This window comes from Canis aureus, chromosome 38, assembly GCF_053574225.1.
Source record: "Canis aureus isolate CA01 chromosome 38, VMU_Caureus_v.1.0, whole genome shotgun sequence".
Classification (NCBI taxonomy): Eukaryota; Metazoa; Chordata; class Mammalia; order Carnivora; family Canidae; genus Canis; species Canis aureus.
In genome coordinates this window covers 8,476,975-8,502,532 of record NC_135648.1, presented here as the reverse complement: position 1 = coordinate 8,502,532, position 25,558 = coordinate 8,476,975, and the positions used below count along the sequence as shown (strand labels likewise).

General features: G+C 45.9%; 1 protein-coding gene and 1 non-coding gene across 5 annotated transcripts in view; both read left to right on the top strand.

Moving 5' to 3' along the window:
• The window catches only part of MTARC1 (mitochondrial amidoxime reducing component 1), a 30,537-nt gene extending 21,867 nt beyond the window's left edge, over positions 1-8,670 (top strand). For 2 of the 4 annotated variants that reach the window (XR_013373950.1, XR_013373951.1), the window contains exon 9: positions 3,091-3,269. Coding sequence is in view for 2 of the 4 variants with exons in the window: in XM_077886537.1 (XP_077742663.1) it covers positions 3,091-3,217 (127 nt within the window). In the remaining 2 variants the exon portion in view is untranslated. Of the gene's footprint in view, positions 1-3,090 lie in introns of all 4 variants that reach the window. The other 2 variants (XM_077886537.1, XM_077886536.1) reach the window with 1 other exon arrangement.
• Positions 8,671-14,581: 5,911 nt separating this feature from the next.
• LOC144307477 (U6atac minor spliceosomal RNA) lies at positions 14,582-14,706 on the top strand. Its single transcript, XR_013374353.1, has one exon. It is a non-coding gene; the product is annotated as a U6atac minor spliceosomal RNA (small nuclear RNA).
• Positions 14,707-25,558: the final 10,852 nt, after the last annotated feature.

Sequence of the window (25,558 nt, the reverse complement as noted above, 5' to 3'; positions counted from 1 at the left end):
AAAATATATATTTGAAAAAAATCAGGAGCACCTGGGTGCCTCAGTGGTTGAGCTCAGTGGGTTAAGCGCCTGCCTTGGGCTCAGGTCATGATCCTGGGGTCCTGAGATCCAGCCCCACTTCGGGTTCCCTGTTCATTGGGGAGTCTGCTTGACCTTCTCCTTCTGCCCTTGTCCCTCACTCGCACTCAAATTTCTGTGTCAAATGAATAAATAAAATCTTAAAAAAAAAAGAAAAAGGAAAGAAAATCATAGAGGATCCAGGTAAGATAAACAGCGTGTGTGCAGGGGGTTGAACAAAGCTAGGTGTGCCTGTGGTCCCAGGCCGCTCGCAGTACCGCTCAGCCCCACAAGGGGCCGCCGCCGACCTCCCTTACGGGGCTCCCCATGGTCCTGCCCAGGTGTTAGGGGGAGCTGCAGGTGGGGGAGACCTGGGGAGGGAGGTGGGGAATGGAAAGCTGCCCCTTTCCATTCCTAGGCGGAGAAATGGACTGCCACCTGCAGACCAGGTGACCCAGCCTGCGCTCCTACAAACCAACTTTTCTTGCCTCACTTTGTGCTGTTTCCTGGGCTGGGCTGGGCCGGGAGGGGCCCACCCCTCCAAGTTACCTGGTAGGGGAGTGAGTGTCTATGTGAGTGGCTGATGGGAACAGGCAGGTGAAACCTCTGAGTAGCCAAACCCTGTGTACAAGAATTAATAATATAAAATTTTTTACGATTTTAAAAATTTAATTAACAGAGAGAGAGTGCGCACAAGCAGGGGGAGTGGCAGGCAAAGGGAGAGGGAGAAGCAGGCTCTCCACGGAGCAGGGAGCCTAGTGCAGGACTGGATCTCAGCACCCTAGGATCATGATCCCAGCCAAAGGCAGACACTCAACTGACTCAGCCCACCCAGGTGCCTCAAGAATGAATAATATTGACCTGTCCAATTTTTCTCAAGTTTGTGCATGGACCCAGAAGGCATATAGGTGACCAGGGACCCATCGCATCCTGGGTAGGAAGCATGGTGACTGCGGGTAGGGTGGCCGGACCCGGCCTGACCCCGTAGATCTGTGCTCTGGGGCACTCTGGTTACTCCTCCGAGACTCACCTGCAAGGGGAGGTAACTCACGTTGTCACCTGCGCCTGTTGTAAGGATTAGGAGATTCCCGTGTGAGAAGAGGCACCAAAGTCCCACTTTCAGTACCCGCCCCCCTCCACCCGAGATAATCAGAACCGAGGACCCAGGCTGTAGAACTTGGCAGAAAGGAGAATTCCCAAGCCATAAAAGTAGCCCATCTGGCCCCATCCTGAAGAGGCTGCTCTCTGATGGACCCAGATCCTAAAATGTCACTGGTATTGCACACTGACCGGAGAGGCAGGTGAGGGCAGGCGCCTGGGTTCCCAGGGTCCAAGGTCATTGTGGGTACCCGAGTGCTGAGCCAGGGAGTCCTGGGGGTGAGGCAGGGCAGTCCGGAGCAGCAGCTCACGCCTTTCATCCACTCGATTGCCCCTTTGTTCGTTCAGTCGACCTTTCTGGAGGGGCCACAACATGCCAGGCAGCGTACCAGGCTGCAGGCCCGCCGCTGTGAGCAGGCCGCGCAGGGCACCTGCAGTCTGGCGGGGAGCCCAGAGTCCGGGAAGGAACCTCTGGATTTGATCCTCTCCTGTTCTGGTTGCTTATCCCCCATTTCTGATTTGAAGAACAAAATAAGGCCCAGGTCGCCACAAAAGACTTTTTCCCCCTTTTTTATTTTTTTAAAGATTGATTGATTGATTGATTGATTGATTTATGATAGACATAGAGAGAGAGAGAGGCAGGACACAGGCAGAGGGAGAAGCAGGCTCCCTGTGGGGAGCCTGATGCGGGACCCGATTCCAGGACCCTGGAGGCAGATGCTCCACCACTGAGCCACCCAGGCCCCCTCATGCTGGTTCTCATGGGGCTTTTACTCACCCGCACAGCTATCCATTCCACAAGTGATTCTGGGTCACTGGTGACCGTGGGGCCCAGCGCTGGGTGTGAGCAGGATAAGTTTGTTACAACTGCTGCTCTCCAGGGACCTTCTGTCTTGCAGACAGACAGACAAGTGCCCTGACTGCAGGCCAAGGCATGTGAGTGTTCCGGGGGCAGGCAGGGAGGTCTCAGGCTTCCCTCCTATGGGTCGTGGGATGTGAGTCAGGCCTTGAAGGGAAGGTAGGATTTTAACACGTGGGGGAGTGGAAAGGAGGCATCCCACAGGCCTCTCGGAGCCTGTAATATGCGAAGCAAGACAAGAGGACACTGAGGAATCTAGGGGAGAGCTCTGCAGGTGCAGGGGAGGGGCAGAGGGTGACAGGTTGGAAAAAGCTGCTGGGCCAGGTAGAGAGGCTTGCACACCCCGCTGAAGAGCTGGAATGTTCTTTTTTGGGCACTGGGGAACCATTGACAGTTCCCGAGCCCAGGCCTGAGAAGACCAGAGCAAACCTGAGGAAGTAATGTGGCGTAGTACCAACAATGAATTAGAAGTCGGGGAGTGGAGAATGGGGAAAGGAGGCCGGTTAAGATGACAAGAAGTTGTGACAATGGTCGGAGTGTGCTGGAAGCAAGGTTGTGGCCGTGGGAGAAACAGCGAGCGAATTCAGTGATACGGTGCAGGAAGGACCTGAGGACTTGGCAACTATGGACAAGCGGTGGAGACTGAGGGGTGTACTAGATGCTTCCAGGGTTCCAAGCCTGAGGGACTGGTAGGATGGTGGCTCTGGTGAGCAACATGGAAAAGCCAGGAGGAGAGATGCCAGGGAAAAGGAAGGTGGTAAAGTATGTCTAAACATCTCAAGTCCCTCATCACTTCATGCTGAAAAAGGGAATGTTCCATGGGGGAAAGATGTGGGGGTGTGGCCATCAGGTGCACTTCGGTAGTTTGTGCCCTGGGCTCACTGCTCACCGCACAACTGCAGGGGGCGTTGTTCTGTTAGACTCTGGTGGAAATGACGCTGTCCGGAGTGGGACCACCTGGCGGGTGGCCCTGTTGGGTCGGGGGGTTGGACATTTACTTGAGCTGAGAAGGAATCATATGCTGTTGGAGCTCTTGCTTCTGTTTGTGACTCATCGTGATCTTCCTCCTCTTGCAGTTATCGTCTGTGTGACCCTTCTGAGCAGAAGCTATATGGAAAGTCACCACTCTTTGGGCAATATTTTGTTCTGGAAAATCCAGGGGCAATCAAAGTGGCAGACCCTGTGTACCTACTGGGCCAATGATGGGAATCATGTCCTGGAAGATCAGATACCTTTAAAAAAATGTCCTCAAAAACACCAACATTGGAAGCACAGTTCTGGAACTGACACCTCAGCACTTTCCTTAGGTCTGTGACTTCAGGTTTTTGGTCTTTCGGACGTCCTTGTGCCTCAGTGTTCCCCAGTGTCTTTGCACAAGGTGAAGAAATACAGTCTTGATAACTTAAGAGGACTTCAGTAAGTCATTTAAGTGACAAGACAAAATTCTACAAATCCCTTGTGTAACTACGACTGTGGGATTCATTTTCCTTCTTTTCCATTTAGCCATCCAGAGGGCTAACCTCCCTCATCTCAATACCACTCTGTAGGGAAAGAGAAGAGAAGAGCAAGGGGAAAAGTGGGCAAGAGAGAAGAATGTTCTGGAAGAATGCGATGGGAATGAACTAGCTCCCCAAATAAGGCTTGGAGTGTCACATCACTCTTCTCCTCGGGCCCTAGACTAGCTTTTGAGAAGCCCGACCTTCAGGAAATGCTTGAGATGTTACTTTTCCATAGATCTCTGGGATCTGACCCTCTTGCATCTCAGACAATGTCCCTGAGGATTTGATGGATTCTTCGTAGCACACGGTGTTTCTGGGCTGGAGAATGGCAGACAGGTTAGGGTAGAAAGTCAACTCATGAGAGCAGCGTTGCTGTCAGACTCTGATATGGAACGTGTGAAAAGCAAGACGCAAACTTCCTCCCCTTGAGACAAAATATCAGATACATCTTGGTTTTCCAAAAGTTTTCCAACATAAGACAGTGGGCAGTAGCCCTAGCGAGGGGAAGACTGCTAGTTCCATGTTGTCTGAGGTGCCCTTTAATATCCCCCAGGGAAATGATGGTGCCCCCTCGGCAGAGGAGCAAAAAGAAGCCAACTGGAGAGCATGCCACCTAGTGGTGTTGACTGATAGCTCAGCCCATGCTGTGGAAAAGATTGAAAAAAATACTGTCGATGGGTTTTAATTTTCCATTCCTGAAATTTTTTTTTTTTATAGAAGTGAGGGGTACCCCCTCCAGGTGCTCTTTGCTTCTCAGTTATAGGTATCTGATTTCCTAAAAGCTCTCAGGAGGGTGGCTGTGCTGTCACAAAGCCCTCCAGGATCCTTGCTGGGCCCGTCAACTCATGACTGGGTACACCTCTTCACATTTGGGGTGAGAAAGTTCTAGAGTCCATGGATGAGAAGCAATGTGATTTTGTGATCTGAAATAAACCACCAAAAACCTTTCAGAGGAGAAAAGGAAAGCGTGTTCTAGTTCATTAAAAACCAGTATCTAATCTTTCTACTGATCCAATGATTTAACTCTAAGATCTGATGAGCCATTTGGCATTTTGTTCTTAGGAAGCTGACCAAATCATGAAAAAATGTTCCCAAACTGTAAGTAAATGGAAGCTACTTTGACTAGTTTCAGATCTTACTAACTTCTTGGCACAGAAATCAGACTCTGAGGCTGACTGATGTGAACGGGCAATAATTCTGCTGCCTGACCAGGGCCTGGGCTCTTACAAATGGACCTGCTTACACACGGCTTCCCCAGGCGAACACCCATCTTTGACGGGCTGTCAAGTGAACATGCTTTTTACCAAAAGCCGTGCATTTTCCACATCGGGTTTATAAAAGAGGATAGTAATCATTGGAATCTAGCCGAGCTCTGAGGTAACGTTAGAAGTTAACAGGTGCACACGTATATGTTTTCCGGTTGGCGGATGATCGCAGTATGTTTTCTGCACACATGGTGTGAAGCGGAGAATGAAAACGATTAATCGGGTGATCTGGCCCATCACCTTCCCTGATAAATCCACTTTATGCTGAAACTACAGATGACTTGAAGCAAAAATAAGAGTTCAGCGAGTCACGTTTCTAATGGGACCTTGGGAACCCATGACAGGATGCACACAGGATTTAAGAAACTGTGTGAACATTGACTCTGAGGGTGGCCAGTGGTTAGGCACCGGTGAGAAACCCAAGGCTGGTTTGGTGGCTGTTCCCAGAGATTTGTAATCAGTGGCCAGCTGAATGCCTTGGACCCAAATTTCTAACCCTTTGTGAATAGTAACATTGACTTCCCCGGTGACCCATTCGGTGTCAAAGGCCATACTTCCTGCAGACCCTGTCATTGTCATGCAGAGGGGGTTCGGACACCATCATTTGTCGAGAGTCCCCTTCTGCCCCTCAGAATGTGAGGAAGATTCCTGTCTGGACAGAGAAGTTCCAATGACCTCTAGAATCTCAGAGCAGTTGCCAAGCTTTCCGTCAGCGAGATTTAAAAGCCATTTACTTGTGTTTATTTTATATTTAATGAGTTGGTTCATGCCAAAGGCCGGGCTGATGTCTCGTTCGTTTATTTTGGATATTGAACATTTGCACACAATTCCACTTGAAATATAGGATCGGGAATATAGACGGTCTCAGACTCTCAGAAAGGTCTTACAGCTTGTGGGTGATGGACATTCGAGGTCAAGCCAAAATATCCACTCCTGATGGGTGTTGTGTTTCATTCTGGGTGGCAACTTTGTGCTGTAATCACAGCAGAGAGTTACCAACCAGGAGCTGGAGATCCTGAAAAGAAAACTGTGAGAAAAGCTCCGCCGGGCAGACTGCTCCAAGGCTCACTTTCATGGCTTTTCCACAGAGAAAGTTGGAGCTTCACAACCAGGAGACAGAGCAACGACTTCTACACACAAGGGCAGAAAAGAATCAGATTAGGCCCGACGGAAATCCGGCAGTTGTGTGGCAATGAGAGATCCTCCTGTCTTTCTGCCCTTAGAGCTGTGGGGGCAAGGTGAGGAGGTGTGCTTGTTGGGGGCTGCCAATTTGGTAAGAGTGTGTGGAGGCCAGGCCAGCTTGTGACTTTGGGAGACTATCTGTGAGGCTGTCACCGACAGCGATGGCAGGCCGGAGCTCCTGGCATGTGTCCCCAGAATTCCGATAGTGTCACAAATTGGAGTGGTCCTTGATGGTGGAGAGCAGGTGGTCAAGAGTCACTCAAATGGCTGGAGTGCCTCTCACACCAGGCTTCGATTGTAGGTCTAACCAGTGGGTTGGTGCTCTACCCTAACACTACACTTCCCTAGGTTTTGTTGGTCCCTGAAATTCTGGAACTTTGCCTAAAAAGGATCCATGGGCCAATAACTCTGGGAAGTCCTTCAGGCCTCTCTTTAGGATTTCTTCAAAGGCCTAGCAACTCACTGGAGGCTTGGGACCTGCAATGAAGAGTTCTGTTTAACACTGCCCTTCCCCAAACTCATATCTGATGGCCTCCTGAGAAACGTGTTCTGACCCCCAGATCTCTAGAGGGAGCACCAGCCAGGGGCAAGGAGTCACGATGAGCAGGAGTGGTGCCCCCATGAGAAGGCTGAAGAAGTTAAAAGAGCCCCCAACCACATGAAGGAGACCTCTCTTGGGATGCTTCCTCTTGTCTTATCCCTGGTCCCTGGACTGAGGCTTAAAAGGCTAAAAAAGGAGGTGTGGCGAGAGCGTCTTAGACCAGCTCTCCTCTCATGGGCCTTGGGGAGATGCATTCCTTTCCTGTGACTCATTTTCCAAACCTGCATTCATGGGTGGATAGGGTGATGGATCAGGGTTGAGGGGGTGGACACAGACTCTAGCCTTGGCCTCACAACAGCACCACACCAGTTCTCCAGGATGCTTTACGCACCAGGGAGTTGCACTATCTTCCCATCTGTTAGCTTTTCCTTTCCCTCGTGACTTGTCAACTAGAATTGCTCCCCACTACATTCAGCAGGACAACCCCAGGGGTCCTATTGCCCCTGCCCATACAAATATACTCACTTTATCCCACGATCTTACATTTGCAAGAACAGTGTTTGCTTCTACCACTTTCTTAGAAATGGACAAGTGAGTTATGATAGTGTCTGAAGTTGCCCAACTTCAAGCAAGAGGAAGAATCTGGTCGAAGGATTCAACAAATGCTCTTGGAATTGGGATAATAGAAGTGTACCTGAGGTATCCCTTTGTCTGCTTTGACTGTACTCTATGCAGAGGAAGGGGCCCAGGCAGCCGTTCTGACGGTGATCCTGTCCTCCCTCAAAACAAAGCTGATAGGGGACTGGCCATCTGGTCCCGTCCTCTTTGGCCTAGCTCAGAAAGAGGAGTTGCCCTAATCACATTATTAGTCTTCCTGGACAGGCTGTAGTAACCAAAGGGGCTGAGAAGTATCTTCTCATCTAGCTTCTTCCAAGGCTGATTTGGATGGGTAGGTCAAGTTCACTCATGTTGGCTATTGACCAACCTAATCTATTCACCCTTGGTGGTCCTTGGTCATGTTCCCTTACCCTCACAGAGCATTCTAGACTGCTCTTGCTCCTACCTCCCTCATGAAACCCACGGCCCCTGACTCTTTCCCTTCATTTCCTGCTCTATGCCTTCTCCCAATACCCGACCAGTATTCCAGACTCCGGTTCTGGTAGTACCCTGTGGGATAGAAGTCAAGGCTCACTTCTCTCTCTCTCTCTCTGTCTCTCTTTGGGATTTGCTGGGAGTATTGTAAATAAAGTATTGTCGTAATTATTTCTGATTAATATTTTTACACCTGATGAAGTTTCAAAGGGATGGGGTTTACTTGGCCTAGGGGAGGGGCACCTTCCAGATGACTTGCCCAGCAATTAAAGTGGCTTGTTAGTTGGAGGCCCAGGATGGCCGAGGACAGCTGGAGAGCTCTTCTCTGCAAGCAGCTCTGGTTAACATCAACCGGGAAAGCTCTTTGTAAACACATGAATAATTGATCGTCCAGCGCTCACATAGCTACTGAGGATCTGAGCCTGTATGACTCATTTGCAAGCCATTCCTGTCGTCTGGATGCCATAACATTGGAGGAATGATGATCGTTTCTTGGAGATTCTTCTGTGGCCAGAGTTGCCAAGACCAAGGCTGTAATGGTTTGTTATGATGACCTTTGTTATTCCATTAGGCTCAATTGCTTTAAAAAATGATGTGTGCATACTTTAGGAACGTTTTTACCCTTTACGTTGACCTGACATCATAGTTTATATTACAAAATGTATTAATGACAGAGGAGTGTTTTCATGTCCCAAGGACAAATTTTAACAACCATAATCTGCCCTTAGTCATCATAAATATAAATGTATTGGTCAAACAGATCTCGTTAATGTGGCCAAGATAAATGCAAGTCTATATTTTAAGGCATTTGAAGTTCTAGAGAATAATTGGAGCTTTTTGTGGGGCTAAGAGATCTTGTATATGTGCTATCAAAAGGCTGAGAAAATTAACATGCTTCCCCCTCTGGTTTTTCCTTGGACAGATATAAACGTCTTGGGGATGTCAAGTAAGATTGTTCACATAGTTTCTGGCCTCCGTTAATGCTTGGTGGGGTGAAGCTTAGTTCTTAAAGCTGTATTCTTTTCATGATGCTCGCAGTGCTTCTGAAAAGAAACAAAATAAAGATTTCAAGACTTAGCAATGTGTTGCTCAACCACATTTTCCTGTATTACATGGTGCCTTGAAGTTTTAATTATATTAGTGCCCCCTGCCCCACCAGCTCGCTTCCTGTAGGAGGAGCCCCTTTTCAACAGATGTGTGGCTGACATTTTGCAATCTATATGCTGGCAGATGGTGTTCTGGGCATGGGCTGGAGGACTGGGCGAACCTTTGTCTTCCTCTCCATTACACCGCGCTCACAAGCATTGGCTGTTGCTGGTGGTGTCCACATTTTAAGCTTCTCAGGCAGAAAATAAATCCTTGTTTAGAATCCCTTTTAGCCGTGTTCTTATTTTGAACCATGACAATGTGCTGAAGGCAGCAATGCCTCAACTGCTACCCTGTGAGAGAGCAGACTGCAGGGTGAGGTGGTCTCCCCTAAATATGGTAAACACGGTGCCGTAATCAAACTCTGGATTGTGATCACCTGGCAATGACGGGTGAATGCTTCAAATAAAACCATTTGTGCTTCTTCCCTTAGAAGCGTCTTCTAAGAAGAATTTTTCCATTCTGAATCTGTTATGGCTTTTGGCAGCACCACATGTTGGGCTTTGGAATCATGATTTTGCCTCGATATCCTCTCTGGGATTGGGGATTGAATTATTTTCTAAATTTGAGGGTGTAGAGATAGTTCTTTTGATAATCTCCTGTGTGGTTTAAACCTTTTGATCCATTTAGAGAGTGAGGCACATACACCCAGGTCCATAGCAGCACTCTTGACGATGGCCAACAGGGGGAAGCAACCCAAGTGTCTGACGACAGATGAATGGAATAAGCAAGAGGTAATAGATGTACAGAATGGAATGTTATTCAGCCTTAAAAAGGAAGGAGATTTTGGCCCATGCTGCTGCATTGAAGACATGATGCTAAGTGAAATAAGTCAGCCACAAAGGGACAAATACTGTATGATTCCAATCACAAGAGATACCTCCCTGACTATAGTCAGACAGACTCAGAAGCAGACAGTAGAATGATGGCTTCTGGGACCCCGGGGAGGAGGAATGGGAGTGTTACTCTTTACCGGGACATAGTTTCAGTTTTGTAGGATTTATTTTTTTATTTTTTTAAAAGATTTTATTTATTTATTCATAGAGATGCAGAGAGAGAGAGAGGCAGAGACACAGGCAGAGGGAGAAGCAGGCTCCATGCAGAGAGCCTGACGTGGGACTCAATCCAGGGTCTCCAGGATCACGCCCTGGGCTGCAGGCGGCGCTAAACCGCTGCACCACGGGGGCTGCCCAGTTTTGTAGGATTTAAAGAGTTCTGGAGATGGATGGTTGTGATGATTGCACAGCAGGGTGAACGTATTTAATATCACTGACCTATACACTTCAAAGTGGCTAAGAGAGTAAATTCGAAGTGATGTGTATTTTGCCACAATTAAAAAATAGCAATAAAAAAAGATAAAAAAGTGGGGCACATCAGAGACTTGGAGTTGATTTAATCCAATCTCCAAGGCCCCTTTTCTGGAAATAGCCTGCCTGTAGTCACTGAGAGAACCCCACCCCCATCCAGAACATCAAGAACTCTTGCTGAGACTAAGAGAATAAGAAAGCGAAATGTACTGACTTTAAACTTTGAGCGAAGGTGAGATATTTTAACTTTGGACTTCCATATTTTTTTTGTTTTAACTTTTTGGACCTTAACTTGTTTGGGTTTTTAAAAGATTTTATTTATTTGTTTTAGAGAGAGAGCTTGCAAGTGGGGAGAGGGGCAGAGGGAGAGAAAGAATCTCAAGCAGACTCCACTGAGCACAAAGCCCGATGCAGGGCTCAATCTGATGACCCTGGCTGAGATCATGACCTGAGCCGAAATCAACTCGGGTGCTCAACTGACTGAGCCACCCCAGCGCCCCTGGACGTTAACATGTAAGGGGATTTCGTTTTGAGCTTTGGAGTCCCTGATAATTTGATATTTTGAGAGGAGTTAAGTTCTAATGTAGATCATCTGGCTGCTGGTGTTTTATTGTTGGGGTGCCTTTATGATACCACTGGGTATCACTGCCTAATTTCTTTCTTTCTTTCTTTTTAAGATGTCATTTATTCATGAGAGACACACACAGAGAGGCAGAGACACAGGCAGAGGGAGAAGCAGGCTCCCTGCGGGGATCCTGATGCGGAACTTGATCCCAGGACCCTGGGATCACAACCTGAGCCAGAGGCAGACATTCCACCAGTGAGCCACCCAGGCACCCCATCACTGCCTAATTTCTAATAGTTATGTTGGCTGATGAGGCTGGAAATAGATTGAGATGGAAAATAGAAGAGTCTACGTGTTTTGTCTTGATGACAGAGAAGCCTTGAAGAACATAATGTACTGTACTGACCTAGCTCAGGAACTTAGAGGGCAAAAATCCATACTGCCTGCCCAGGAGGATCTGGAGGGGAGCTGTGGCTGGTGTTGGGGGGAGCTGAAGATACTGTCCCACTTCCGGTTGACCACAGGCACAATGGGTAAACACGATGGGGTCCCAAGAACAAAAACAGTAGAGGAATTTTGGGGCAGAGATGGTAACTTCCCAGCAATAAACTGCTTCAGTATTAAAATGGCACATAACCCTAAGGTACCAGAATAAAGGATGTTAATTCGTCTTGGCCCCTCTCTGCATCTTCACACTGTCCTACTCAGGAGGGACCCGAGTGGCAAATTTGGGAGCAGTAGTTGAGCTCTGCCCCTCCTCCTCCACCTTTCTTCTTGGGCTCTGCTCATTTTCGAAGAACAGGGTCCTGGGCCTCTTTGAGCTGGGAGATGAGCTTGGTTGGGACCCAGCCCTGGTTGGGAGAAGCCTGTGGGTCTATCGAGTACTGCCTGAGGTTGCGTGGAGAAACTCAAATGCTGGGATTCAGCCTGACAAATTCCATTGCTTCTATATTTCTAAACCACATCCTCCAAGCTAACTTTTATCAGTAATAAAATAGATAGTTTGATCTAAAACAAGAGGATTTATCTTTGATCTAAAACCACATCCACATTCTCATTATGCCTTCACATTTGTAGCATGTCATGAAGTCTGCAGAACACTGTTGCCCGCGCTCGCTCTTTGATCTTCTGGCAACCCAGGGGGGTTGGATGGATGTGAAAGCTTTTGGTAAGTTGCTTTGGTGTCATAGTCACACGTATCTAATTGCCTAAGTCCTGTCAGTGAGCTTGGAAGAGATGAACTAACTTGCCTGTGTTGTAGGTGAAGGGCTAGAATTAGAACCCAAGGCTTCTGGCTTCGAATAATGTGCTCCTAAAGAATCTGTTAGCAAGAATACTTGCAAAGAAGGGTGGTATCTGCAACTGGACACTGACTGGCTTAATCCCAGAATCTTGTTTTGAGACATCTGCTTTATGACTTCACGAAGGGACCTTTAGGATCAGTGTCCATAAGCTCTAGTGTGTATGTAACTCACGTGGGAACCTTGATTAAAGTTGATATTCTTGTAGCTGACACCCAGAGAGGCCGATTGGGGTCCACAGTGGGACTAGGGATTCACATTTTTATAAAGACCCAACTGTTCTAAACTCTTATCTGTTTTCTGTAGACCAAGTTCTCACAATCCTCACCCCACTTTAATGTGGGTGTGCTCCTTAATGGTGACACAGACTTGGATGATGGTTTACACTGATGCAAACACACAGAGGCCCTTCTAGCCCTCAGGGTACCCTAGGACCCCCTTCTGGATGCAGTGGCCCTGAAAGAGAGAGGATCTCGGAAGGCACCAAACCTACAGCCTGAGCCTCCAAGCAACCGAGTTAACTGCTACATCATTAACTCATCCTGAATTAATTTACCAGGAAGGCGCAATGCTTGGGGCTTCAGTATTGCCTGTGTGTACATGGATGCATGAGGGAGTAAACGAGAAAGTATGTTTTGTAAGAATATTTGCTTCTTTTGTTAATCAATTAGTGCCTTTCAATGAATCAACAAATAAGGAGGAGGCCCCAAATACAACAGTAACAGTGTAAAGAGTATGGGAGCCAATGGTATGGTTTAAAAAAATATTTAAAGACAAGGTGAGGATTAGGAATGCTGATGAGTAATTGCTACATTCTCTAAGGGCACAGGGAGATGCTGTGAGCCTACTGGTTTTTCTCTCTTTCTACCTCCCAGCCAAGCTTCAGAGGAAACTCCACGTGAACTGGAAAAGATGAATTTCAAGCTTCATTGAGAGCTCTAAAACCTTAAATCCTTCTTGAAAATAACCTGCCTCTCAGGAATCTTTGGTCCCCCCCACCCCAAATTATAAAGCTTTTTCCTTGGGCTGTGGAATGGCTGCATTATTAACTATGATTACTTAAGTCTCTGAATAGAAGGATGTAATAAATCTGAAAGTATTTGTTCTGGTTTGTGACTAAGCAAAACTGTATAATATTAAATCAGATGTTGTTATAAACATATGAAATAGCACATTTTTTTCCTAACTTAGGGCATTATGGCATGAAGCTTCTGGGAATCTTAAAAAAATGTTTTTACATTCTTGGATCTTGAGATTGGCTTCTGCTAAGTTTTCTTCTTTCTGAGCACTGATGCCATCTAATAGTGCTTCTGTTTAGATCTCCGTTTTCACAGTGAGTTAGGGAGGTTGAGTAGAGGTGTTCTTACTTCTTTGCAGGCTATTTTTCTCGGGTCGAATTGGTGACCCAGGCTCTCTGTGTGTGTGTGTGTGTGTGTCCATGTGTGCCTGTCGGGTGGAGAAGATGAATGGCATCCGAGTACCCTGGAATGTTTGGGTTGGAAGGGCTCTTAGACACAAACTAGTTCACCAACCTCCTCATTACCGAGGTCATTTTTTCAAACTTAGGTTCAAACGTGTGGGAGAGAGAAAGCCATAGAAATCTGGAGGTTGGGAGGAATTTTGAAATTCAAGTCCAAGTTTCTAGGTTAGGCCTCTGTTGCCTCTAGCTTTGTTAGAGCAACTGGAAGGTTGTCAGCCAGCCCTGGGTAATGACAGATAATCGTGATCCTGTGGAAAGCTCCACGTTCGCCTGTGGACAGTGGTCAGGTTGGCTTTCATTTCGCACCCCAACCCAGTGGTAATGCCTCTGAATGGTGTACACAATCACGAGGAAAAAGCCACCAAGAAGTTAACATAGGGAGGGTTAGAAAGTGATGACAGTGTTTCTTGTGTTGGCACTGATGGGCAGTTTTTCTTTCTAGAGTTTCCAAATAATATTGTTCTTTTATAATTAAGATAATACATTTATACGAAAAATAAAACTACAGCTTCAGAACATTTGTGTATTTAATAATCACCTTTTAGAAAGATGAGTTATGATATTTAATGACATTCTACAAATTCTTTAGAGCTACACTGTCCAAGATGGTAGCCATTTGGGGTCACTGACATGTGCCCAGTCCAAATTGAGATATGCTGTATGTGTAAGATACATACAAGATGTCAAAGAATTGGTAAAAATGAAAGAGTGTAGGGTATTTCTGCAATCATTCTTATAAAGACTATGTGTTGAAATGATAACAGTTTGGATAAATAAGGTCAAGTAAATTATTAGAATTAATTTCATCTGTTTCTTTTTTTTTAATATTTTATTTATTTATTCATGAGAGACACAGAGAGAGAGGCAGAGACACAGGCAGAGGGAGAAGCAGGCTCCATGCAGGGAGCCTGATGTGGGACTGGATCCCAGGACCCTGGGATCGTGACCTGAGCCAAAGGCAGATACTCAACCACTGAGCCACCAGGTGGCCTTCATCTGTTTCTTTTTAATGAGGCTACTAGAAACTTTATTATTTATTTATTTATTTTTATTTATTTATATTTCCTTAAGTCATCTCTGCACCCAACGTGGGGCTTGAACTCACAACCCTGAGATCAAGAGTTGAATGCTCTACTGACAGAGTCAGCCAGGCATCCTGCTACTAGAAAATTTAAAATTATATATGTAGATGTTGTATGAAGGAAAGAAGGTTAGCATTCCCCTTGACAAGGACAGAGAGACCCTCGGGCCTGTACAACACACACAGAGTTAAGGCATCATCGCCTACTTGGTGGCATCCAAACATCGTTTTGAGAAAGGAGAGTGGTTGCTGAGTGGGTACAAGTATCCCTTTGGGTTAATAAACACGTTCTGGGTAGACAGTGGTAGTGGTTGCATAATACTGTGACTGTTCTGAACGTCACTAATGATAAATTTTATGTGACGTGTATCTTACCACCATAACAAATTGAGGGGGTGCTTGAGTGGCTCAGTCAGTTGAGCATCCCACTCTTGATTTTGGTTCGGGTCACGATCTCAGGGTGTTGGGATCTGGCCCCCTCGTCAGGCTCCATGCTCAGTGGGGGAGTCTGCTGGAAATTCTCTCTCTCTCTCCTTCTGCCCCTCCCCTGGCTTGCATGTGCTCTCTCTCTCCCTCTCTCTTGAATAATAAATAAATACATCTTTAAAAAATTGCATATGTGCCTCATGTTACAATTCTGTTTTCAACGCTTGTTTCAAGCAAAGAGGTGGGGGTGTGGCTTTGCTGAAAACAGTGACTCTAGAAACAGAAACAGAGAAGGCAAAGATGGGCTGAAAGCTGGTGGGAGAGGTTGGAACACTTTTCTCTGAAGGCCCCTATCTCTTCATAATGCCTTCCTCGGATCTCATTCTCCTTTCCTCCCTGCTTGGCCCCCTGCCCACTGCTGGGTTGCTCACTAAGATTACTTTTTCCCTAAAATTCCTCACAGTTTATGTGGCGTTAAGGAGTTAGGAATCTTGAGGGTTGGGAATAAAATACAACACCCAGATCAGGTTCGACAAGCCCTTCCACCTCCCAGATATTGTTGATTGAAAATAAAATCCTTTCTGTGCATCTCTGGAATCCAGCTTCTTCAAAGGAAACCCCATGAGGCAAACTGATGTGTGGAGTTGGAAGTCAGGACAGTGGCTGGGGGGCTCGGGGTTGGGAGGAGGTGGGGCAGCCAGGCCAAGGGGTTGTGGGGGTTACTTTGTTATAGATCTGGTGACTGATGATCTCAGGGTATCCATTTAGTGAAACCCTATCGAGCTTGTGACTTGTGTACTTTTCTGAATGCCCTTTATACCTAGAATAAAAAGTCAAAACAAAACAAAACAAAACAAAAACCAAACCATCCTGTGAGGTGCATACTTTTTTGAGTGGAAAGGTAAGAGTTCTGGAGTGAGTGAATGCATAGGGGTGGGTGCATGTTCTGTGAGCATGGCTACTGGGGGATGCTCTCTTCCCTTCCTTATGGGACTTGAATTGTCATGATAGGATCACAGAGAATCACAGAGGATCACCCGGACAGGGTGGTCTTTGGAGATCCTTCCCAGACTAGAGACCTGTGAGTGACCCACCTAGAAAAATTCACCTTCGTGCCTTATCTCTTGTCTCTCCATCTGGGGCATCCACACGGTCAGAAACCAGGGAGGAGGGGTGTCAAGGGTGAGCTGTTGCTTACCAAGGGGCCAGCTCAACTATTGGTGAGGGGGAGACAGCTAAGGATGGTCACATCCATGTGGGAGAGTAGAATTTCTCCCCTGCTTACTCAGCCATCCAGGAGAATGGAATCTTGCCATTTGCTGTGATGTGGATGGAACTAGAGGGTAACTGTGCTAAGCGAAATAAATCAGTCAGAGAAAGACAATAACCATATGATCTCATTCATATGTGGAATTTAAGAAACAAAACAGATGAACACAGGGGAAGGGAAGGAAAAATAAAATAAGATGAAAACAGAGAGGAAGGTAAACTATAAGAGATGCTTAACTCTAGGAAACAAACAGGGCTGCTGGAGGGGAGGCGGGTGTGGGGGGATCACTGGGTGATGGGCATTAAGGGGGCATGGGATGGAATGAGCACTGGGTGTTAGATGCAACTGATGAATTGCTAAACGCTACCTTTGAAGCTAATAATACAGCCTATGCTAATTACACTGAATTTAAATAAAAAATTAAATTAAAACATAAAACAGAATTCTTCCCTTGGTGTAAACAGATGCTTGCAAGAACAGGAGGGACCGCTCTGCAGTGAGCAGGCCCTGGCTGCAGTTATCACCTACGGAAATCCTGTGTGGTGGTAAATTCCCCCCTCAGTGAAGCCTGGAGAAGAGATGACAGGGAGCAGAGGGGCCGGGAATGCTAATGGGGGAGCTTGTTAGTCTGATAGCGGCTGGGGAGAGGCAATGGGGGACGTGGCTTGGAGAAGCATACGTGGAAACAGGGAAGGAAAAATAAATAAGTGAGATAAGCAACTTCATTTGCTTCCTCCCTTCTTTCTCTTCTATTTTGTTCTGGGGACTGTGGTCTCCCCAGGATCTCCTTTTCTGGGGACAACAACCTGGAGACCGATTTTGACAACCAGGCCTGGCTCCTCCCTCCCCACCCTGTGCCCACCCCACCGCAGTGCACTTGCACACCACTGGCTGGATGAGCTTCCCAGAGCCAGCCCCCCAACCCACACCCCTTGCCAGGGCCACCAGCTCAGACCCCGGTCCCCACCTCTCAAGTACAAAGAACACAAGGCTACACAGCCAGCTGGACCCCCTTGGAACTCCCCCACACCAGAGAGACCAAATGCTGGGGTCACTATGAGGGAGCCAGGTCAGGAGAGCTTAACAACCACGTTGTTGGCCTATGGGGATGTTTTTCTTTTGTTGGAGCACAACTGGAGCTGGTCAGATTGGCCCCATGCTGAAGCGCTAAGGTTCAGGTCCGCCCACCTGCTGGAGGGCAATGCTCCAGGTTCCAACATCACCATCAATGGGTTCCCCTAGAAGGACTTTGGACGTTGGGTGCCTGGCGGGGCTCCGTCAACTCAGGTCATGATCCTGGGGTCCTGGGATTGAGCCCCGAGTGAGGCTCTCTGCTCAGTGGGGAGTCTGCTTCTCCCTCTCCCTCTGCCCCTCCCCCCCACTCATTCTCTCTGTCTCAAATAAATAAGTAAAATCTTAAAAACAAAATAAAACAACACAACTCTGGACCTCACTTGGTGGGCAAAAGGGAACAGGCAAGAGGCTGGAGAGCAGCCTGTCCACGCCCCAGCTCCGGTTCCACTGACCGTATGACTGGGGCTTTGCCAACCTCTGTTGGGACATCCCAGAATAGGTATGTAGGCCTCACATGTATGTAAGGATCTGATAACACGTATGTAAAAAGCAGTGTGCCAACTGCAGAGTGCCCGAGTGCTGGCTCTCCGGTAGGGGCTTGCAGGCAGCGGGCTGTGAGCGGTGCGCACAGTGAACTGTTGGCCAAAAACTCAACTCCAGTCTGCAAATGGTTAACTTTTACTTGACAGAATCTTTAAGGGAAGAATCAGGATTCCAGTTAAATCAGGGAAGCCCTACCACTTGCCCAGAGCTCGCGCTGTCTAGTGACCCAGGAGAGAAACAGTTCAGCAGAAGTTCAAGTCATGTAATTCAGAGGAACTGTCCTTTGAATGGCCCTTTGGGCTCACATCCAAAATCACGTTTCCCAGTCTGGCCTCTGGGCCATTGCTATCCTGCTCACCTCACCTCCACTCCAGGGAGGGGATCTGTGCCCTGGGCTCCCGTCTACAGCAGTCGATGCCTTTAGAGGCTTTTCTCCATCACCGGTTTAAGCCCAGGCCAGTGGATTCCCCTTCTGCTAGACCTGCCTCCTCAAGGGCACTCCTCAGTTTTGGAGATGAGATGCACCAGGGCAGACTCGAAAGGGAGGGGAGGTTGAAAGTCTGTCCAGTGCTTAGCTGCCCTGGGAATGTTCTCAGGATAGATTGTGAGGTTCTAGAGGCAGGGAAGAGAACCAAAGCCATTCGCTAGATACTTCTGGAGCACGTACTATGGGCTAGGCACCATTCGTCATGAGTCCAACAGATACACGCACTGCAATCACTAATGAGTCTTACTGTGCATTAGGAGCCTGGCATCAAGCAACTAGCGATGCACGTAATTAGTTGCAAGTGTGATGAGTGCCCGAAGGGGAAGTGCAGGGTGCCCAGGGAATGTTTCAGTCGAGCCCTGAAGACTAATGGCCTCAGCCCGGTGCAGGGTGTAGTGGTGATCAGGGTCAGACGTGGGGAAAAGCATTGCCAGCAAACGGCGCAGACCTAGTGCGTATTCCTCTATGAGAAGGGCCATAATGCCACATTTGGCTTGCCTATCCCCAGCCCGCTCCTAGCCTCTCATCTCAATGCCTCTGGGACTCTGCAAATGTCATTTCTTGACTAGACACAGAGAGGCCACGCTGAGTTACAAAACCATCCCAAAATTTGTACATTTTCATGATATGCGTAAAACTTGCCTATTCCCTTTTGCCGCCCCCTTCCTGCCCCTTACATAACTGACCAAAAGAGAAACCCGAAGAAAACACACACTCCCAGAGTTTATTATAGTCATTATGACTCAGACAGATTCGAAGACTAGAATTTAATGGAGTGTTTTCTAACATTCCTTGGGGACTCGAAGGACTTTTTTCCCACCAGCCATTGAAGTAAGATTATAAAAACACATTTCTTTCTTAAAAGAAAAGAGAAAAAATAAAAAACACCCTTCTGAATTCAAAGTCGGTTAGCCTAAAAGCAGAGCACTTGTTCCATATTTTCATGTCTCCCTACACCTGCCTCTGCCTTCTCCTTCCCTCTTTCTTTATTTCGCTGGTAGTAATAAGCGAAATAAATAAAGGGTTGATTTCAATCTCTTGACCTTGCCATGTGACTTTGGCTAACCCACTTCCCCTGTCTCAACCTCAGCTCTTTCAAATGTAAAACATGGGCATGGATCATGGGACATGGGCATGGATCATGGGACATGGAACCCTAACATTTCTCGTTTCTCCTGGGAGAACCTCAACGGAGGGGTACTTCATCCAGCAGCTCCAAGCCCTGTATTGAAAAGCCAGCATCAATGGAAAATCTCCTTTCTCAGGAGGGAAGCTGGAGGCAAGTCCTTCCTCGTCTTCTGGGATCACCTTGGTGGAGCCAATTGAAGTAGGGTTTCCTCTGTTTCAGGTCACCTGCCCTCTCTCCAGCTTGCCCTGTCCCCACATCCACCTGCCTGGGCTTCTAAAGGCCTTTGGAACTCGAGAAATCTCTCCTTAGTTTTCCCAGCTACACCTACTGCTCTCCACGTGGATTCCCACTCCTGTGACTGTCCACACCAAGAATCAAATGCCTCCAGGGTCCTGGTCTGTAACACAAATGAGAGAAGATGTCCCGGTGAGGTGCACAAGCCCACACATGATAGGAGGGACCACCTCTGGTCTCATGATTGATTGAAGGGGATCTAAGTTTCACTTAGATCTGACTGGTTGGCATCATTCTGGAATGAGCGTGCAGTGTTGCCAGATAATCTGCCGCTCTTTCAAGAGAATTGGTATCTATAAGTCAAATGTGGCTCAATTTCTAAAAATCATGACAAGTGGCAAAGACAAAAGTCTATGGATCAGATTTAACCTATGGTTGTTGGTTGTGACCTGTGTGTGTAGACACAGCATTGGGTCCTTTATACAGTCTACCTGGTATTTACAAAACCCGTAATACTTATCTGTGCATTCATTCACATAATTAATATTCGCCACCTACCATGAGCTGGTCCTGCCTAGGAAGATAGGGAGCGTAGGTAACTAAGATGTGATACACTGAAAATTAGGAATGCCAGTGTGACCTTGAGCTTGGGCTGGGCGCAGACTAGCCCACTGATTGTATGTCATTCAGGGCTATGAAAGCAAGGAAGGGCCTTCTTGTACCCTACCTCTTCCTCTCTTCCTCAGCTTTAGAAATATCTTTGTCCTGGGGCACTTGGGTGGCTCAGTCAGTTAAGTGTCTGCCTTTGGCTCAGTCCATGATCCCAGGGTTCTGGGATTGAGTCCCACGTTGGGCTCCCTGCTGAGCAGGGAGCCTGCTTCTCCCTCTCCTGCTGCCTCTCCCCCACTCATTCTCTTTCTGTCTCATAAATAAAATCTCAAAAGAAAAAAAACCACTTATCAAAAAAAAAAAAAAAGACTAATGCAAATTGTTTCAAATCAGGTTACCTTTTTCTACCTTTTACTCACTGCTGCCTCCCTGTACCCTCCCCCCAAAATAAAGAAGCAAAACCATAGAAATGAATAAGAATAAAAGTTTTATCTCTGAAAGCCAAGGTCATTCATTCATTCAGGATGAGAAACCTAACCATTTAACAGATGAGAGCTTTATTTTTATTTATTTATTTATTTTAATAGATTTATTTATTTATGATAGACACAGAGAGAGAGAGAGAGAGAGAGAGAGAGAGGCAGAGACACAGGCAGAGGGAGAAGCAGGCTCCATGCCGGGAGCTGGTTGTGGGACTCGATCCCGGGACTCCAGGATCATGCCCTGGGCCAAAGGCAGGCACCAAACTGCTGAGCCACCCAGGGATCCCCCAGATGAGAGCTTTAAAGGGCAGATTTTAACCCTCAGTATTAGTGGGAAAACCATTGGTTAGGGTTCAGATCACCTGGCTTCCAGTCCATCACTGCAACCGTGAGATCTTGAGCATACTGCTGCTGACTCTATCTAGGCCTCAGTTCCTCCTCCATCCTAATACCCCCACCCCCTTCCCTCACCTCCCTTTTCCCACCCTCAAGTTAAATTAGAGGATTTTCTGACTTGAGTCCTGGCAACTTAGTGGAAGGAAAACATAAAGAAATATGAACAGGGGCGCCTGGGTGGCTCAGCTGGTTTAAGTGCCCCACTCTTCATTTCAGCTCCGGTCTTGTTCTCAGGGTCTGAAGATCAAGCCCCATGTTGGGCTCTGTGCTGGGGGTGGAGCCTGATTGAGAGTCTCCCTCTCCCTTTGCCCCCTTCCCCCACGCTTTCTCTATCTCCCATTCTATTTTTTTTTTTTTGAAGATCTTATTTATTTATTCATGACAGACACACACACACACACAGAGATGCAGAGACACAGGCAAAGGGAGAAGCAGGATCCTTGCAGGGAGCCTGATGCGGGACTCATTCCCCAGACCTTGGACCACAACCTGAGCCCAAGGCAGACGCCCAACTGCTGAGCCACCCAGGCATCCTTCTCTCCCTCTCTAGAAAAAAAAAAAAAGAAAGAAAGAAAGAAGAAAGAAAGAAAGAAAGAAAGAAAGAAAGAAAGAAAGAAAGAAAGAAAGAAAAAAGAAATATAAGCAAACCTAAACCTAAGCATGCTCCCTCTACAGGAGTGGCCAGAGCTCTGCTCCACACAGGACAGAACGAAGGACGGTGTGGTGGAAATCTCACCTCCTCTGCCCTTCCTCAAGAACCAAGAGACTGGTTAAAAGCATACTGAAATGCAGCATAAAACACAGGCCACACCAGAGTCCAGGGCAAGGTTTTAATAGCACTCTAATACTTGGCAATTTATTTGGATTTCCATTTTCTTAGGTGGAACCTCTGCATCCCCCCATTCACCAGGCAGGATTCTCTAACTGGGGCTTTGGAGACATTCATCAGGAAAAGGGGCCTGGGGGAGCAACGGGATTTGGATGAAGAGCCGGGAAATGCTTCCTTGGGGGAAAAGGAAATCTGGCACCATCAGTAAGGTTGAGTCTATAAAATCATCGTCCTCTGGGATTAAAAGCTTGCTACATGTACTATTTTAGCAGTCAGTGAATCTCATTAACTGCCTTATTCAGAGATTCCACTTCCTATAGCTGACTTCTTTTGGCCCATGACCTGTCCTAGTTCTTATATGGCTAATCTATTGAATGTTAACTATCAGAACTTGCTAAAAAGAAAGCACAAAAACCCAGCCAAACAAAACTTGGTTATAGCAAGTTTCATAAACATCAGAGAAGTGTTAAGAAAGTTGTTCTTGAGGCTTTCACACTTTTTGAAGAAATGTCTTAAAGCAGACCCGCAATCAAGGGTTTTCTAAATAAGGTGGAAATTAAACACTTTGAGAGCTTCCTGTTCCATTGAAGATAGTAAACTAGCACAGGGTGCTGGCTTTCTCCCAGAGCCCAGTCTGGGAGAAGTGAGAGGGAGTTGCTGGATCCTGGAAACAAAGAGAAAAACTTCTAGGGATTGTGGTGAGGGTGGGAGATGAGAATGCAGACTAGAAGGGGCAAAGCGTCACAGACAGGGCATGATGACAATCATCTTTAGGTGTCAACTTGACTGGGCCTTGGGGTGCCCAGACATTTGGTCAAACGTTCTGAGTGTGTCTGTGAAGGGGTCTGGATGAGATTAATAGCTGAATCTGTAGACTGACTAAAGTAGATTGCCCTTCCTAATTGAATGGGCCTCAATCAATCAAAGACCTGAACAAGACAATAAAGCCTGAATTAGAGGACACCCCTTCTGCCTCACTGCTGAGCTGGGACATCAGATGTGAACTGAAATATAACTCTTCTCAGGTCTCAAACCTGCCCATTTTTGGACTAAAACTTACATTAGCTTGGACATTAGCTCTCCTGGTTCTCAGGCCTGAATTCAGATTGACATTGGCTCTCCTGGATCCCCATCTTGTTGACCACGGGTCTTGGGACTTATAAGCTTCCATAACTGCATGAGCCAATTCCTTATAAGCTATTGATTGATCAATTGATCTATCTCCTATTGGTTCTGTTTCTCTGGAGAACCCCAAGGCACAGGGGTTGTGCTGGGAAAGTGCTTTCCAGTTAGATTCTCTTCTCTCCTTCATAGTTACTTAGATGAATCACATACACCACATGGACCTTATAGAAAAACAAAACAAAACAAAAATGTGCATCCCAGAAGCAGGAGACTATGATCCTAGATCTTGCCTAGGATGGTAAGTGGAGGCTAGCTAGCCTCCTCTGAGTACTCCCTCACCAAAACATTCCTGCTGATGCTTTGGGTTTGGGGGTTGCCACAGAGAAAGATCATTTCTGAAAAAGAGCAGTGCCAGGGTAAAGGCTCTAGGCCCTTCCTTGAGGGTGTTAACATAGGTAGTGATGATAGTGAAATTGTAACATCATCCTGAAGTGCCTGGAGGGATACTCCCTTTTTCAACTCACTTGGAAGTCATGAAATCTAGGGCTTTTGGAGTGTCTAGTGGATTTAAATTCAGAAGGAAAAAAAAAAAGAGACCTCCAAGGAACACAAGCATCATGAAAGGAAAGCCCAAAACTGAACATATACCAGAGGAAGCAGGATTAATGAACTGGAAAGAATAGAAATATAAAATAAACTTAATGAATATCTTCAAAGCCCTAATGAAGAATATTGAAAACATGAAACAGGAATGAGAACTTACGAGTATGAGCCATATTTCCATTTGGCAATACTGAACATGAAAATAATAGTTGAAATAAAGAACTCAGTGGTTACATTGAAAGTACCCTTTTGTCTCTCAATTTCTTGAAAACATATGACTGTTTAAAGCAAAAATTATAGTATTGGATTTAGGGATTAGGATCCTATATTTAGGATGTGATATGTATATAACAATAGCACAAAAGCTGGGGTAGGTAAATGGAACCCTACTGTTATGCTGTTTTTATATTTCGTGTTATATTTTATATTAACTTATATTTCACATCAACTCTAAGTGATTAGCCAAGGATCTTTAAAAACAACCACTCAACAACAACAACAAAAACAAAAACAAATGCAAGGAGGCAAAGTTTAAAAGCCAGTAGAGGAGTAGAATGCTAAAAAAAAATGTATTCAATCAATCAAAAAGAAGGCAGAAAAATAAGAACAGAGAAATAAAAAACAAATGGGAGAAATAAAAAACAAAGAGCAGATGGTAGATCTGAGTTGAAGACATCAATAATTAAATTGGATGTAAATGGATCAATTTCATAGGCAGTTTGTAGGAATGGATAAAAAAGCAAGATTGAACTATCTACTGTCTACACGAGATGTACATTAAATATAAGAACACAGATAGAGGGGATCCCTGGGTGGCTCAGTGGTTTAGCACCTGCCTTCCGCCCAGGGCATAATCCTAGAGTCCCGGGATCGAGTCCCATGTTGGGCTCCCTGCATGGAGCCTGCTTCTCCCTCTGCCTATGTTTCTGCCTCTCTCTCTCTCTCTCTCTTTCTGTGTCTGTCATGAATAAATAAATAAAATCTTAAAAAAAAAACACAGATAGATTGAAAGTAAAAGAACAGAGAATGATTTACAATGCAAACAATAGGCATAAGACAGTTTGAACGACTATATTCATATTAGGTCCAATAGACTTCAAAGCAAGGCATAGTGTCAGAGCTAAGAGAGGAATTTCATAATCATAAAATGGTGAATTCATCAGGAAAACCTAACAACCTGAAACATGTATGTATGTGATCGCAGACCCACAAAATATATTTAGCAAAAATTGATTGAATTAAAGGGAGAAATAATCGCACAATTAAAGATACTCTTACCTCTCTCTCAGAAATTGATGGAACAACTTATACAAAAAAAATCACTAAGGATATGGAAATCTGAATAATATTATCAACACATTTCAACCTAAATGATGTTTACAGAACATTACAACCAACACCTGTAGATTACACGTTCTTTGCTTTATGGAACATTTATTAAGACTACATGCTAGGCTATATAATAAGTCTGAATACATTTTAAAAGATTGAAATCTTACAGAATATGTTTATTATAATTAGATTATAAGTTATTGTCATTTGTATAATATATAATTACACATATATTACACATATATAATATGTATAATGTAATATTGTATTACATGTAATATACATGAAATATTTATACATACATGCATATATACATAGGGCGCCTCAGAGGAAAAGCTGAATCCAAGGCTGGGGCAGGCAATATCTCAGGTGAGTCCAGAATATCTTATTGTGATGGAAATTCAGGAAGCATTCGAGCCCCGATAATGGGGATACATCAAAATGATATTGACGCTGGTTTGAAGTGGTTGTCATTAACCAAATCTGTGACAATTTTATAATCAAAATAAGAAACAGTAAAAGACTGAACTCATTGAATAAAATGAG